The sequence below is a fragment of the Falco naumanni genome, chromosome Z (genome assembly GCF_017639655.2).
Source record: "Falco naumanni isolate bFalNau1 chromosome Z, bFalNau1.pat, whole genome shotgun sequence".
NCBI lineage: Eukaryota > Metazoa > Chordata > Aves > Falconiformes > Falconidae > Falco > Falco naumanni.
The window spans coordinates 45492307-45507285 of record NC_054080.1 but is presented as its reverse complement, the minus strand read 5'-3'; the positions used below and the strand labels follow the sequence as shown (position 1 = coordinate 45507285).

Genomic DNA, 14979 nt, shown 5'->3' with positions numbered 1-14979 from the left:
ATGTCTCTGCAGCACAGTAGGAATGTATGCTGTGGCTGAACAAATGGAGCTGTGCTTCACCTGCAGCGGCTAGGAGTAAAGAAAAAGATGAAGATGGCTTATGAGTTCTATGAAGTGATTTCTTAAAATTAAGTAAGTTATATTAAGCTGCCATATGTGTCAAAAAGAAGTCTGGGTTATACAAAATGGCAGGTAAAGTACCCTGAGCAGTTCTGTCAATAGCATCTGTATCCTATGACCAATTTCACTAACATTGGTTTCCTTTGTGTAAATGTGCCATCAAATACAGATTACTGGTATTTCTAGCATTCAGAATTGCCCTACCGGGGCTCTGATGCCATTTCTACTTGAATCAGTGGTAACACTTCTGTTTACTTTGCTGATAGGAGTATCACTTACAATGACACTAAATGCTGCTCTTCCAAAAATAGACAGTGAAAAAAATGCTACTGCAAAACCTGGCTGTTTGAGAACCTAACTGTATGTATGTGAGTGTATGCAATGGTCCAGGAGGTGAAACTTTTGAAGTGAGTTGCTAAAGTTGCTGCCTTTTTATTCATGTTTCTTTTTTTCCATTGGAACTCTGAGTAATCCTTTTCCCATATTTTATCTACACTGGAAAAGTAAGTGTCAGGATAGAGCTCCAAAATCCTGTGAGTTATAGTAGAAACACAGTAGGAATAGGGTTGAAATGGGTCTAAGCACTCAAAGGATGAAAGGTTTCAAGTGCTTTAATAGTAAAGCAATTGTCATACTACCTGTGTTCACGCTGAGTAGGCCATTCACTGTTTTCCTTCCTCTGTCAACTCAAAATTTTTATTTATCTGGTAGTACTTTATCAGATAAAACTTAATATTAACCATGCATTTCTACAGAATATTTGGCTTCAGTGAAATGCTATATGATTGGCCCCAGCAATCAGACTCAGAAACATAGCAGAGCAATTACTAAGGTGGAAAAATTATCTCCCAAATAGTTTAAAATGAAGACGGGATCCTTTATCTGGGAACCTTTGGAATGGATTAATGGTCTTTCATGATACATATTTTTAAATGGTAAATCATTTAAACCTATTTGTTTGAAAGAATTACTGCTATTATTAAAAAGGTGTCAAAGGTTTTTGTCCATCTGAAATTGTAATCCATAGGTTTTATTGTTTTGGTTTTTTTTATAAATAGCTCTGTGGCTATAGGACCTCTACATATTGTCTCAGTCTCCTTTCAGATCTTTTTCTCTAGGCTTGCTTTCAGTCCAGTGACTTTCTGCAGATTCTTAATTTACAACAAACTCTACACAATTCCCTCAAATGAAAACATCTCTCTTCTCATTTTTTAAACCTGTCTGCTATATGTCTGCTCTGAGAAGCACAGGTAAACTACAGAAGTCATGAATACTGCTTGAACTAGACATTTTTTCCAAATAGTAGGGTAGGTATGATATTTGTATGAAAATATTTAAATTCAAGCCATTTCAATATAATATAACTTGTCTCGAGTGAAGAAAGGTTTTTAACTTTTTTGACATAGTAGACATTAAGAATCAGAGAAATAAAAGGCACTTTATTCTCAACAAATCTTTTAAAAACACCACAAGATCCCATAATGCAGGATGTAAGCAAACATTTGCAAACTGGCTAGCATATAACACATCTCCAACTGTGTTTATCTACTTCTCATGACACTATCAATACAAAAGACGTACTACATGTGTATAGTTAATAACCCCCCCTGTAACTGCAAGAAATATATGAGGGTTTAATCTTAAAACCCTGGTCCAAAATAAAGCTGTCCCTGGCCTACTGGAAACATATGTGATCTACTTTACTTCTCATTTTGCTCAAAGGGAAGACGCTGCCCTTTTAATAAAATTAAAATTTTCCATCGACAATAATTACTCAGACCAGTCTACCAGTTTTAATTGAAATCAGGGCTTTATTTGTGATGCCTTATGTTGTCTGACAAGCACTTTCATGAGTCAAGAAAAAGACGAGGACATATAATAAAACATGCCTGGTGTCAGATTTAAATTTATCCTGCCAACAGTGCCACATCAGTATTTCTAGATGGTAAGACATATATGTACTACTTTTTATGTGCAAGCATAGTATTTCCCATTCTGTTTTTCTTTTGATGTCATGTTGCTTTTAATTGCTTATGAGTGATTTACCAAATTTAAAATTAAATGCAAATTCTGAAATCTGGTGCAAATTATATGAAGTATAAAGAAAGTACATATAATGTGAAGCATGTACTTCATCAGTTCTTGTAATCAACTAGAAGATCTGCCAATATGCCAAATATATTGGAAAAACCTGTTTTGTCCTGCTATTTTATATTACAATTCCTTTTAGCATATTTTCTGCTAACCACGCATTATGTGCTGTTTTTTTTAAATTCATGCAATCTGCTTCAAATATCCCAACAGAATAACAAACAGAGCTTTTAAATAGTTATTGTTTCTCCTGATTTTCATAACTGTTTTCCTTAGATAATTTCAAAACAGGTTCCTATCAGCCCAGATAACCCTTCAAATATTTCTGTTGATTAAAATAAATCATGAAAACACTGCAATAAGCCCATCTGGTAAAAATCAAAGAATTTCAACTAACAAAGATGGTAGTTCACAAGAAAGGAACTCCGCATTGCCAAGAAATTTCTTGACACTATAGAAGATTACCAGATCTTTATTCCTCCAAAACTATTCAGACCAATGAAAGCTGTAAGAACCTGGCCAATATATCTAACCTCTACAGAAGTAGCCTGTATTCATTAAAAAAAAGAAAAAAAAGTCTAATTTTCAAACTCTCACTTCTTGATTCTGAAACAAAAAGCATTATCAATAATAATGATAACAATACTGTTAAATTATCAAACTATGAAAATAAAACCAGAAATATGGAAAGCATCAGTCTAAATGTCAAAGCTTATACTGAATTGTATCAATAAAGTGCACAGTAATTGTCAAAATATGGTATTTTTAAATTCCTGGCACATCTGCATACAGGAAAGAAACCTTTATTTTGCATAGATTTTAGAATTGCTGTAAATACACAAAAAGTAGAAACTTCGAAGCAAATCTATGTGAAACCCATTTTAAACAACCATTTGCAGACACTACCACGAAGTTCATGCAAAACCTGTAACAACTACAATATATGCTTAGAAGAAAGTACTGCCCATTATGACAGAAAAAAGTCACACTGTTCTCCATTTATGAAGAACCTCACTGGTTCAATTTATTAATCACAACACCTTTCTGGGTAGTACTTCCAAAACAACATCCACAAAGACTTTGCAACACAAATCTATGTCTTCTACAGAAAAATGCTTGCCTTGAGACAGCAATCCCGAGTATCTGATAAAATCTACATGTACATGCCCTATGGTGCTTTCTCCTCCTGCATTATCTCTCAATTTCATCCAGTATAATAAAGTACTGCAAAAAGAGAATACAATGCAGCTTGAAAAAACAGGCCTGCTGAGGCTAGCGACTGAACATAATTCAGGTAATGCAAATGTTAGGATGCATGTCATTGTAGTTGAGGACATTTATGATGAGTCATTTAAAGTAATTAAATGTTAATTGTGGTGTAGTCATGTCCCTAGTCCCAGGGAAATTCCAAGAGCAGTGAAGCGCAGTTATTAAAACCAGCAAAATTCTTGATTTTAATGAGGATTTTTTTTTCATGGGATGATGAAAAGGAGCTAAAGTTTTGTTACTTAAAAATAAAGTTCTTAATAACTACCATAAAAATTGACACAGTCTTATGCAAAAATAGTTGTGTCCTAGGAATTAAATGAGTCTCAGTGGTTTAACTAATGCATCTAGTACAGCTTCTTTGTCACAATGAAGTTACAAGACAAGGATTGCAAGTTAGCTGCAATAGGGTAATATGGTCAGAGATAATAATGCTTAAGGAACTTAAGGACTTCTGATGTTACATTTAAAAATAACATTTGAAATAGGAATAATTACATTCATGTATTATTAGTTCAAATATTGTAGTCATAAATCTGATTTAGAAACATACTTTCATGTTGTATGCAACATAACAACGTATATCCACCTGTCAAATGTTTGATTGTACAGGAAATGGCTGCAGGTGAAGCAGAAAGCACAAGGTACTTGGATTTCTAAGTATAGGAGATCTGCCAGTGCAAACAAATATTGTTCCTACTCTTGCAGTTGAGATGCCTATCCACCTAAAATCCTCTGCACAGGTATTCTCCTACTTGTATGCGCTTACAGTAAAACAGAGACAAAGCATGGATGTAATATACTTGGGGTTAATTAGCATCCTTGGTATCACAGATGAAGTCATTAATTTCTCTGGTTTTGCCATACAGCATTTCTTCAATTAAGGCAGGAACTTTCTACTTTGTGTTCTATTTCTATTAACCATTCACATACTGGGCCAGACTTCTCTAGTTACTTAGTCACCAAAAAATACATATTTGATGCTTCTGTTGTAAGCAACTGATAATTGCTGCCAGCAGACATCAGCAAAAGAGAGCATTTCACAACTAGCAAGGTAAAAGCCACAGTTTACACTACTGGGATCTGCTGAATAAAACTTGGAAGATCAGACTCTTGGTGAAAGTGTTCAGAAGCCATAATTTCTTTGACGATGACAGGAAGAATATAATTACTCTGTAGTTTGTTCCTGGCACTGCAAGAACTGGCTCTAAAATTAAGCTAAAATGTTTTATTGATAAGCAGACCTTGGAGATTTTATTGCATACCATGATCAGATGGAAAATTCAGGAGTGATTTTGCCTCTGATTTTCTAACAGTTTATGCAGTTTAGGTGCAGTACGATGGACTTACTAACATTACTATAGGTTTCAGCAGTTACTACACTGCTGTGTGTATAATTGTAGTACTTTGGGTCTTACACATATTTCACCTTGTCCTGAGGAAAAGATTGTGAAATAGAGAAAACATCATTTCACCATGATTCAGCTGATTCTGAAGGAGACTCAAAACTATGTGGCTCTGAAAGATTTAGAAATAAGGCATGCTGTAATGTGTGATTATACTGCAGTTATGAACGCATTCTAAAATAGTTCATAAATTATGACATCCCCACCAAAATGACAGAATTCTGGTTTACGAGACACATAAACGAGGTTCATAGTCCATCCCATTTTATTCACCGTCCTTTATGCTTCTTTGAGCCACAGCCATTTTGAAAGCACTATCTATGACATGAAAGAAACAAGGATAGGAATTTTCCTATTTATCAACATGAAAATACATGCAATCATGCCAGTATGCCTAAAGTTATATGACTTCATTAGACTAGACCTTGGAAATCAGAAGTTTCTGAGGAGAATAAAAACAAGCAGAAATATCTTTTATGCTTTTTTCTACGAGCAAATTTACTTCCCTGAACTCCAATATGTAACTGAGAAGGCTGCCTGTGACTGTCCTGTAGCAGAGGACAGTCCCTGTACCCTGAAGATGACCTGCCACCCTGACAGACCTATGAGATGTTGAGTCACTTCAGTAGAAATCTGAGCAGTGTTCACACAGAGGCCAGCAGTAAGCTGACCCGGAATCTTCCTTTGGTGCAGAGAAGACCGTGGCATCCCAAGCTCAGCTTGAAGATCCGCTATGTGCAGGGAGCCCAGAAACCCGGCTGCTAACACTCAGTCAGATGTTAAAGAGTTTTGTTATGGTATACCTTAAAAAAGGTATCAGGACCCTTGATTATAAACTTGGGAAAAGCACAGAGATCACGAGTGGATTTCAATGGGAACTGCAGGAACACACAGATTACTACTAGTTCAAGTGCCAAAATCGACATCAGGGTGGCTGTGACTGTGTCAAGTATGTAGATTGAATTCTCAAATTTCATGGAAATCCCAGGGAGAAATTTTGGTTCATGTGACTGGACAGATGCTCTGCAGATACTCCCATTGTTTGGTGTACCCTGTGCTCCAGCTGGGCTTGAAGTCACACTGCACCTGCTTGTGCTAGTGAGCTGTGTGATAAGAGGGATGAAGGAAAAAGAAGGACTGAACCCCATGCCTGCAGATGTTATGTAAGTCACAAGCAGAAATCATGTGCTTATCCGTGGTCACCTACACTAAGCCTAGCAGTCCATCAACAGTAAGTAGTTCTCAGGTGGAGAGCTTCAAGCCTAGCTAACTGCTGTGGAAGATTCACCTATATTTTGTGCAGTACAAAGATGGAAGAGGACTTTTTTTTTTTTTTTTTTTGTGGCAAAATGAAAGTTGTATCCTTCTAATCAATACCTATGCTACTTAACATAGGACACTTCTGTTCTCCTGACTTATAAATGCCTTCTGCAGAATACTTGAATATGAATAAGAAGCTTTACCTATAGCCTAAGCAGCTGCAGACTTACAAAAGTAAGTTAATTTGGAAAACTGATGGGTAGAAGAGAATCCTGAGAATGCCTGCTGACAAGGCCCGACTTTGGAAGAGTAAGCAGACAGAAGTAAATGTAAATGGATTTAACAAGTAGCTTTTCCACAACTGAATAGGAAGATGCCCTTTCTCGAACACCCTGTCACAGAGGTGCCGCAAGTACCGCTGAGGGGCCAGCTGTGCTCTGCGGCGGGTCTGTTGGGGCTGGCTGGACTGGCCGTGCCCACACAGGGCACCCAGTGTCTCTTCTTGCAGGGGCAGCCCCTCTCTGCCCCTGAACTCAACACACAAACCCAACACTGCATGCTGCAAAAACCTCAGGGGTTTGCCTACCCATTAAGTATTTTAACTTAATTTCAAACCTAATTGCTGCAGTTCCAGCAGCAAGCTGGATGATAATTATATTCTTCCTGCCATCATCAAAGAAATGCATTTCAGCTGTTTGGCAAAGCAAGCGCCCTGTGAGCGCAGAGGCCTCAGCACTGCCAGTCACTCAGGGCAAATGTGACCCAGATCTTTCAGCTTGATTCAGCAGCTCCTCGAGCCAGAAAACATGACAGCATGAACGCCAAGCTCTTTGGAGAAGTATCTTAAGTTCAACTTGGCTTACTCACTAAGCTAATAATACCCGTTCTGCCACTTTCAAATAGCTGAGAGGTGTAGTAATTTCTACACTCGCCGAGCCTGGTGAAAACACTTATTCAAAACATCGTTATGTCTACTACACTTAAAACTCCTCGGACAAGCTAACCGCTATCTTAAAAACAAACAAACAGTCCTCTGCCCGTCTGAAAACCTCGTGTTGGCCCCGGAATTCGTACGAGACGACCCCGGCAACGGGCGGAGGCACGCAAGGAGCCCGCGCCCCCCGCCCCAGGCGGACCGCGCCCCTCCCGCCCCGCGTGCGCAGCCGCACCAGGCAGCCACAGGGCGCCTGCGCGCAGGAACGCGGCCCATGGCGCATGCGCACAGCGCGACGTTGGGGGCGCCGCGTTTGGACAGCTGGCGGGAGGAGGGCGGGGCGGAGGCGGTGGGGTGGCCGGGGCCCGCCCCCTCGGGCCGCGCCGCGGGGCGGGGCGCCGCAGCGTGCGTGTGGGGGGCGGGGGCGGGGCCGCGGCCAGGCAGGGTCGGAAGACGGAGCCGGGGGCGCGGCGGCGCTGTTACAGCCGCTGTCGCCGCTGCCGGGGCGGCGGCGGGGCAGGATGGTGTTTGAGTCGCTGGTCGTGGACGTCCTGAACCGTTTTCTCGGTGACTACGTGGTGAACCTGGACAGCTCCCAGCTGAAGCTGGGCATCTGGGGAGGTACGGGGCTGCCGCGCCGCGGGGGGCCGCGCCGCCCGGCCCAGCCGGTCTGCCTGCCTGCCCGCACGCCGCCCTCAGCACCCCGCGGCGCTTCCCGCCCTGCCGGGCCTGGGGCCGCCCTGCGGCCCGCGCGAAGGGGGCGGCCGGGGCGCTGTCCCTCCGGCCCGGGTCGGGCCGCGCCCGCCGCCGTGCTGGGCTGCCTGCCCGCAGCTCTGCCGCCGCTCCGCCTGCTGGGCAGCCCGGCAGCTTAAAAATAGTCGTGCGGGCGGGAGGGCTGGGGAGGCGGCGTCCGCGGGGGGCGTGGAGCAGCCGGCTGCGGCAGCGGGGGGCGGCGGGGCGGGAGGCGTCCGCGGGGCCGGGAGGAGCCGCAAAGCGAGGGACAGATAAAACCCGGCCAGAGTGCTTCAGGTGCACGAATGCCTGGTGGGGCTTTACGTTTTCTTCTGGAGCTGATGTTGCTGTCTTGCCCTGGCTGGGGGCGCCCCTCGGCTGGGCGCTTGCGGGTGTCGGGACCCGCGCGGTCCGTTTGCGGAGGGCTGGGCGGGCCGCGGCGCCGCGCCGGCGCCTGGCCCGAGGCGGTCGGGCTGGAACCCTACCCCGAAATCGGGAGCGGGGTCTCGATAGCGTCGAAGTTGCCGGCAGTGTGCGGAGGAAGTTAGCAGCCTCCCTGCAAACAGCAGTGACATGCCGTTTCTTTTTCGTAGCCTTGAATAACTTGTCATTTTAAAAGTTAAAGGACGAGGAATAGAAACGGTCTTAGGCGTTTGCAGAGGCTGTGACCAACTGTGCTAGGCGGGGTAGGTAATGGTCAATGTCAGTTCTGAAGTGTGCTGTGTGAACGTGCCTTGTTGAGATCTCTTTAGTAACGTATGCACAAGAAGGTGGGGACGAAGGTCTCTTTCCGGTATGTCTGGGCAAAGCGAGGCAGCAGCAGAAGAGTAAGACACGTGCAATTAACAGATAGGTGTGCAGTGACAACTCCTGGCTCAGTTTTGCGTATGCATTCCAGATTTCTGCAGCATCAGCAAAAGAAAGAAATAGAGATGCAGGTTTTTCTGATGTGTGCATTCGTGTGTCTGCAAGTGTGGTGCAGTCTCAAGGTATTCCCTACCTATAATTCCATTCTTGGGTACTCGCGTTTATGCATCAGATTTTGGAAGCTTCTCCTGGAGTTTTTTGTTTTGCATCTTGGACGTTTTTCTTTCGTGATTCTGTTTTCTGAAATGGCGTCCTTATTTGATTTCATCTCTGCAGTAGTTTTCCTTCAGTTAGACAAGGCATTTGTAGGATCATTGCAAAGTTCACTCTCTTGTGTGAAGCCCTAACACTGCAACAGCACGTGTAAGTGCTGAAGAGAAAGAGTAGTCCTTGATCTGTAGAAGGCTCAATATAGCATATTTATTACAGATTTTGTGTGTGTAGCTTATGTGAAAAGATTGATTTTAGCGTGTCTGTCAGCAGAAGTATGTCAAACTAATCGTTTGTTTTGTGTCCTTAACAAGTTCTTCAGTTATCATAGTTTCTTCTTTCTGTTCAGGGAAGCCAAGGGAAATATTTAAAGTAAAATAGGGAAAATTCTGAAAATGTTTTGGCCAATGTTTATACATTACAAAAAGGTAAAAACTTGTTTTTTCCAGCTCTGTAGATTGCTGAGGGTTACTCTTGGCAGCTTATGCTTCTGTGAGGCAAAACTCTTACCAGGTTAGGTGCACATTAGAGCTCTCACTTTAAAAAAAAAACAACTGATTTTTTTTTTGCTTCTGAATGACTGAGTACTCAAGTGAGGTGGTTTTTTTTTAGATGCTGTATGGAACAAGTTATGACCTGATCGTTTATAGCTAGCCTATTTAAATTAAGACTGGTAACCTATTAGTAGATTGTGGATATATGTGTAAAAACTTTGTGTAGTTTCAGCTTCTGTAAATTTGGGAGCTTTGTTAATGACTTTTAATGAACATGGCTAACATTCTCATTATGCAAAACCGAAATGAGAATTCAGCATGCCATTGAAGGTCTCCAAATTCAGTCTGTGGTAAAGTTTTGATGATTTGGCTCCAAACAACATACATGAACACAGTAGCAACTGCAAAAATGTGTTAAAATGTTGTTGCCTTGCCTGCCGCTTAAGAAAATCCCCAGATTGAAGGGTAAAAATGCAGATTGTCTCAACACTAAAGAAAAATGTGATGTCTGAAAAACATACTCATGGCTGAAAGTTGCAAGAACTGAATGACCTGAAATAAAAAAGGCAGTGCATAAAGGAGAATGTAGGGCAATCTGTACACATGAGAAAGGTAATTTGAACATGTAAGACTACTATTGAAATGGCCAAGGCTTAGGAAAGTATGTAACTGGGAAGGAAATTTTATTCCTTTAAAACTCCGTAGTGTAAAGCAGAACAAAAAGCTCCTGTGTTAGGCAGCCATCAAGGAAAGATATTGGATGGCTAATGCTAGGAAGAATGGTGTTTTAAATCTCTTCCTGTTCCGGTCTTCACTTTAAAAGATATTTCCAATGAGCTGCGTTAACAAATATGTAAGTACTAGGCTTAGATAAACAGGCAAGAGAAGTATTTAGGTAAGTTAGATGTCTTTGAGTGCTGTAGACCTAACAAAGTTGTATTTCAGTACCTGAAGAAATGCCTGAAGCAATGTGAGGTGTTGACAGTTGTCTCTGAGAAGTGCCACTGAGATTTCCAAACAGTACAAGAGACTGAACAGTTTGACCAGAGTCCATGTGGCAACTATTTTCTTTTGAGTGGGTCTAAATAACTTTTAATTCATTGTCTTGGTCAGACCTTCGGTACAGCCCTTTAAAATATTTAATTCTCTGTTGACTCTGCACATTTACTTGTTAGAGAGTTTCAAGCATAACTTATTTAACACAAATTAATTGGCTAGCTGGTGTCTCTTACTGGGGCAGCTACATTTGTAGAGATGATACAGGCAGGTAATTGACAAAAGTTTCTCAGCACACAAGCACTTTTAACTTTTTTTCCATCTAACCTATTTTATAATAGAAGATGACTACTTTTGCATGCCTTGCCTTGTTTAGGTAATAGCAGATGCAGCGCCCCCCCCCCCCCCCCCCCCCCCCCCCCCCGACATATTAGTAATTTGAATTGACTGAGGGGTGAAGTTTCTGCTGCCTGTCATGACCTATTTCACAATAGATGTCAATAGAAGAGGTATTTGGCAGCATGGGATCCTCAAAGACTTACAGTTTGCCTCTAGAAAACATGCTTAAACAGGAATAATTAACAGCACAAACACAAGTGGGAAATGACTGGCAAAAGCAGCAGTTTCTATAAAAGTGATCAAAGGTGGTCACAAGCTGGCAGTGCTGTTGCTAAAAGCCATAAATTCTGTTAAAATATGTAAGGAGGAGTATTGGATACTGGTCAGATACCAGCTGAGGTATTTTCTTTCATCTCTCTCAGCTCCCTTCCCGGTGCCCACCTCCCTTCCCTCCATGCTTATTTACAGAGATGTGATTAATACAGAAGTTAAATCTGTAGGATTTTTATGTGGGTTAATTTTCTTCCCCCTCTTTAGCTTCTGTTGACATCCTTAACACAATTTCATTTAGGCCTCTTTGGTGAAATGACTTACTGAGTGTTGTGTTATTTTCTAGCTCTCTTCTTGCAAGCTTTCTTGGTAGTAGATACTGGTTCATGCATTCAAATTCATGAAGTGATTTTGAGTATCTAAACCTAAAACTATAAACCTGTTCTAGAATTTTGACAAATGTTTGATTTTGTTGAATCATTTACGATGTCCAGAGATCTATAAAACTAAGAATTTGCTTTGTAATATAGCTGAAATAAAACCTAGACTGTGCTGTAAGTATTTATAAATGTTCTGGCTTTTATTGTTGTTTTTTGGCTGTTAGCCTGCAAGTTTCAACGTAGATATTTATACAACTCCAGTTACTTGTATATACTATATATAATCATGGTTGCTTAGTTGGGCAATTCTTAACCCATCAGATGGGGTTTTATCTGGATGCATTTCTGTTGTCAAAACAAAACATCCAATTGCCTGCAACAGTGGGGGAAAACAACAACCCCAAAACCCCAACAGAACCAAACAACCAATTTTTGATGTATTTTGAAATTCTTGCAATTAAAAGCCATCGGCAGTGCTCCAGGATGGTACAATTCAGTAGCTGTGTTATGATCTGTAACAGGCCTTTGTTCCCTGATTTTTCTGCTTCTGTTTATAAGGTCTTCCCCCACCCCAGTAGAACAGTCAGGATACAGTGCAATTGCACTTGGAGTGCAAGTGAAGCAGCTGAGTGTGATAGAGACTAAATGTTGGCAATGAAAGAGAATGATGACATGGTCAGCTACTGCATTTCGAATCTTGAGTGTTAAAATTGGTTGCCAGCTGAGGTGTGGTAACTTTGAACATTCCTGCAAGTAAACAGAACTATTTGCGATCTCTCTCTTGCAGTCTCTCTCAAGTGTAGGAAGAAGAAAGGTTGCGTAAATATATAAAACATAAGGGCTTAACATTCACTATGGTCAGACTCTCAGTCAAGGTTTTCGTAAGTAAACTGGTATTTTAGTGAATGTGTTCCAGTAATTTTATCCTAAAATTGAGATAATTGAAGTTTTACTGATTTCTAGCTCTTCTAATGATTTTCACTGAAACCTTTAAACTTACTAATTGTAAAATCATAAGTATAGGAAAAATGTTAAAGAATTATTTACCCCACTTCCTGATATTTCATGTAGAATTGTCAAAGCCTTCTTGTTTGAAACATATCAATCCTGTGTTCATTCTCTGCCACTATGATGTGCTCAGATAAAACGAGCTGTAGGCCTCCATTACAAAATACTGTTTGAAAGTGCTTGAGATAATAATCCGTGCTTACTTCGCAGTACTTTTTCAGAAGCATTAGGCTTGCCAAATTATTGCAGTTTAAGTTACTGTGCCTAACCTGAAATGTGGCATGAGCCAAAACCTTGATAAATGAGAGGTCATGTCAATAATGGAAGTAAAGAAACTAAACTCAACTTGAGCTGTTCCATGTGTCATGTAGTCTTAGAGTTTGCCTATGAACGTTTTTACCATTAGTGGTGTCTTGGAGAAGCAAAAGCTTTTTTTGTGTGTGTGTCACATAATGGAGCTTTTTCTAATGAGTGTTAAAATGGTCTGTGCAGGGTCAGCTTTATCAGGGAAAAAATCTAGAGTAGAATCGAACCCAATGATATATAAAAAATATCACCTGGTTATTACCTACAAAGACTAGGTAGACTAGTTGTAGTTACAGACCACTGCTGGGAATGCTTTCTTTGAACCATTTTTTTTTCTTTTTCTTTTCTTTTTCTAATGCTCCTGTCAATATGTGTATATTATAAAGCTTAGAATCAGAACGACCAGCTCTCAAAAGGCATCCTTCTGCATGTACTATTTCTCTGGAGAGTCTGGTGGTGGCACATGTCAGATGTGTAGACTGTTACTGGAAACCGATAATAGATCATTATAATGCATAAATTAAATCTTTAAAGACTGTAAGTATTTTGCAAGTACAAGATGGATGGATTAGTTTGCCTGATCACTTCTTCCACAGTGCTTCAATAACTTGAGCCAACTGTTTTAATGAATACATTTTTGAGATCAGGGTTCTGTTTCCCAAAATCAGCAGTACTTTGAACAGTAGTCTAATGCCATTAGCACTATCTAGTCGCAAGAATATTTCTTGCAGTTGAAGCTTCTGTCTCCCCATATGTTTGGCCATTTCTAACTTGTGTCCCCAAAAGGAAAACATTACTGGGTCAATCAAATCTTCATTTGCAGTCTCAAGTTGTATTCTTTTCCAGGCCTGTAATCTCCTTCTGGTTTCCTGAATCTCATTTATGTCCCTAATCAGCTGTATCAAGTGTCTGTTCTGTGTGCATGTATTAACACTATACAAGTAATTCAGAGGTAACTGTTGCAGGTGTTCCATCCTTCTAGAATTTGCAGAAGACATTGCTTCAGACGATGTGCATGTTTTTAAGTTACGAGTTTCCTGGCCCCTTCCAATGTTCCTTTGTGTCTGATGCAAGTGTCTGATGGCAAGTATGCTGTAAAAATGGATCTTGCAATTCAAATTTTCTGTGTTTACAGGGTACTGAATTTATTGTTTTAAGGCATTTTAAAATTAGATTTACTGAAATCTTCCTGTGAACTTCTATAAGCCTATAAATATAACTTGCAAATCTTAAGATCTTTTGAAGGCTAAAAATTCACTCAAAATTTAATGTTGCTGGATTTCCAACAAGCACAGGAAGCAGATGGCTGAGGAAAAAGAAGCAAACTTCTAATTTCAGAATGGCTCCTTACAAAACGTGACAGTAATTTCCAACACTTTGAGGAATCTTAGGTTCTTTTCCATGGACATGCAAGCTCCATGAGAAAAATCTAAGATATAATTTTGTAGCATGAATGAACAGTGTGCTCTTAATCATATTTCATGGATATTTGAGGTGTAGGTTGTGGGTATCTTTCACAGCAGAGTTGAAGAACCACAGGTCAGGGACCACTTACTCAGACTTCGGGATGTTTAGTGTGCATCACAATTACTTTGCTCATTGTAGTTTTACTTATTGACTACTTTGCTTTTAGGAGCTGTAGCACTGAAGAATCTTGAAATAAAAGAAAATGCACTGGTAAGTTATTGAAAATAAAAATAAAATGCTAGCAGAAATGATTCTTGAATGATGTTTTGGGTTGTACATGATTTTTTTGGTTCTTATTTTAAGATACACTATCATTTAAATGAAAATTTGCTGTTTTTTTCTCTGAACTTGTGTGCTAGTCTAATTAATTTGAGATTAAATTTAAAGGTGAATTTGTATGCTGGTTTTATTTAGTGTTTTCTCCTCAAAACCAAAACTCAGCATTACTGAAAGAATATGTTTGGGTCAAAAGCAATACTGAAAGACCTTTGTTTTTTCTATAGCTCATGAAGCTAGAAACTTGCTCTGGGGAATGTATTTAGCCTAGCATGGCTTAACAGTCTAAACCAGTAACCAGATGCTTGCTTATTCCATTATATTGAATGGGTTTTTTTCAGTGGTTGAAAGCTAGATTTGTTGTTAAGGTTATCATTATCTTTTTCCTATATGGGAATATTTCACGAGTTGCTAAAATGAGCTTAAATCTTCTAAAATACTTTCTTTCAGAGTCAGCTGGATGTGCCATTCAAAGTTAAAGCAGGACATATTGGTAAGTTACATTTTATCATACACCCATGCAGGAGTTAAACATACTACTTTTCCTTGCAAGTGGC

General features: G+C 40.3%; 1 protein-coding gene across 5 annotated transcripts in view; it reads left to right on the top strand.

Moving 5' to 3' along the window:
- Positions 1 to 7513: 7513 nt before the first annotated feature.
- The window catches only part of VPS13A (vacuolar protein sorting 13 homolog A), a 112561-nt gene continuing 105095 nt past the window's right edge, over positions 7514 to 14979 (top strand). For all 5 annotated transcript variants that reach the window (XM_040579143.1, XM_040579142.1, XM_040579146.1 and 2 more), the window contains exons 1-3: positions 7514 to 7698; positions 14313 to 14356; positions 14873 to 14915. In XM_040579143.1, coding sequence (XP_040435077.1) covers positions 7599 to 7698; positions 14313 to 14356; positions 14873 to 14915 — 187 coding nt within the window. In that variant the 5' untranslated portion in view covers positions 7514 to 7598. The remainder of the gene's footprint in view (positions 7699 to 14312; positions 14357 to 14872; positions 14916 to 14979) is intronic.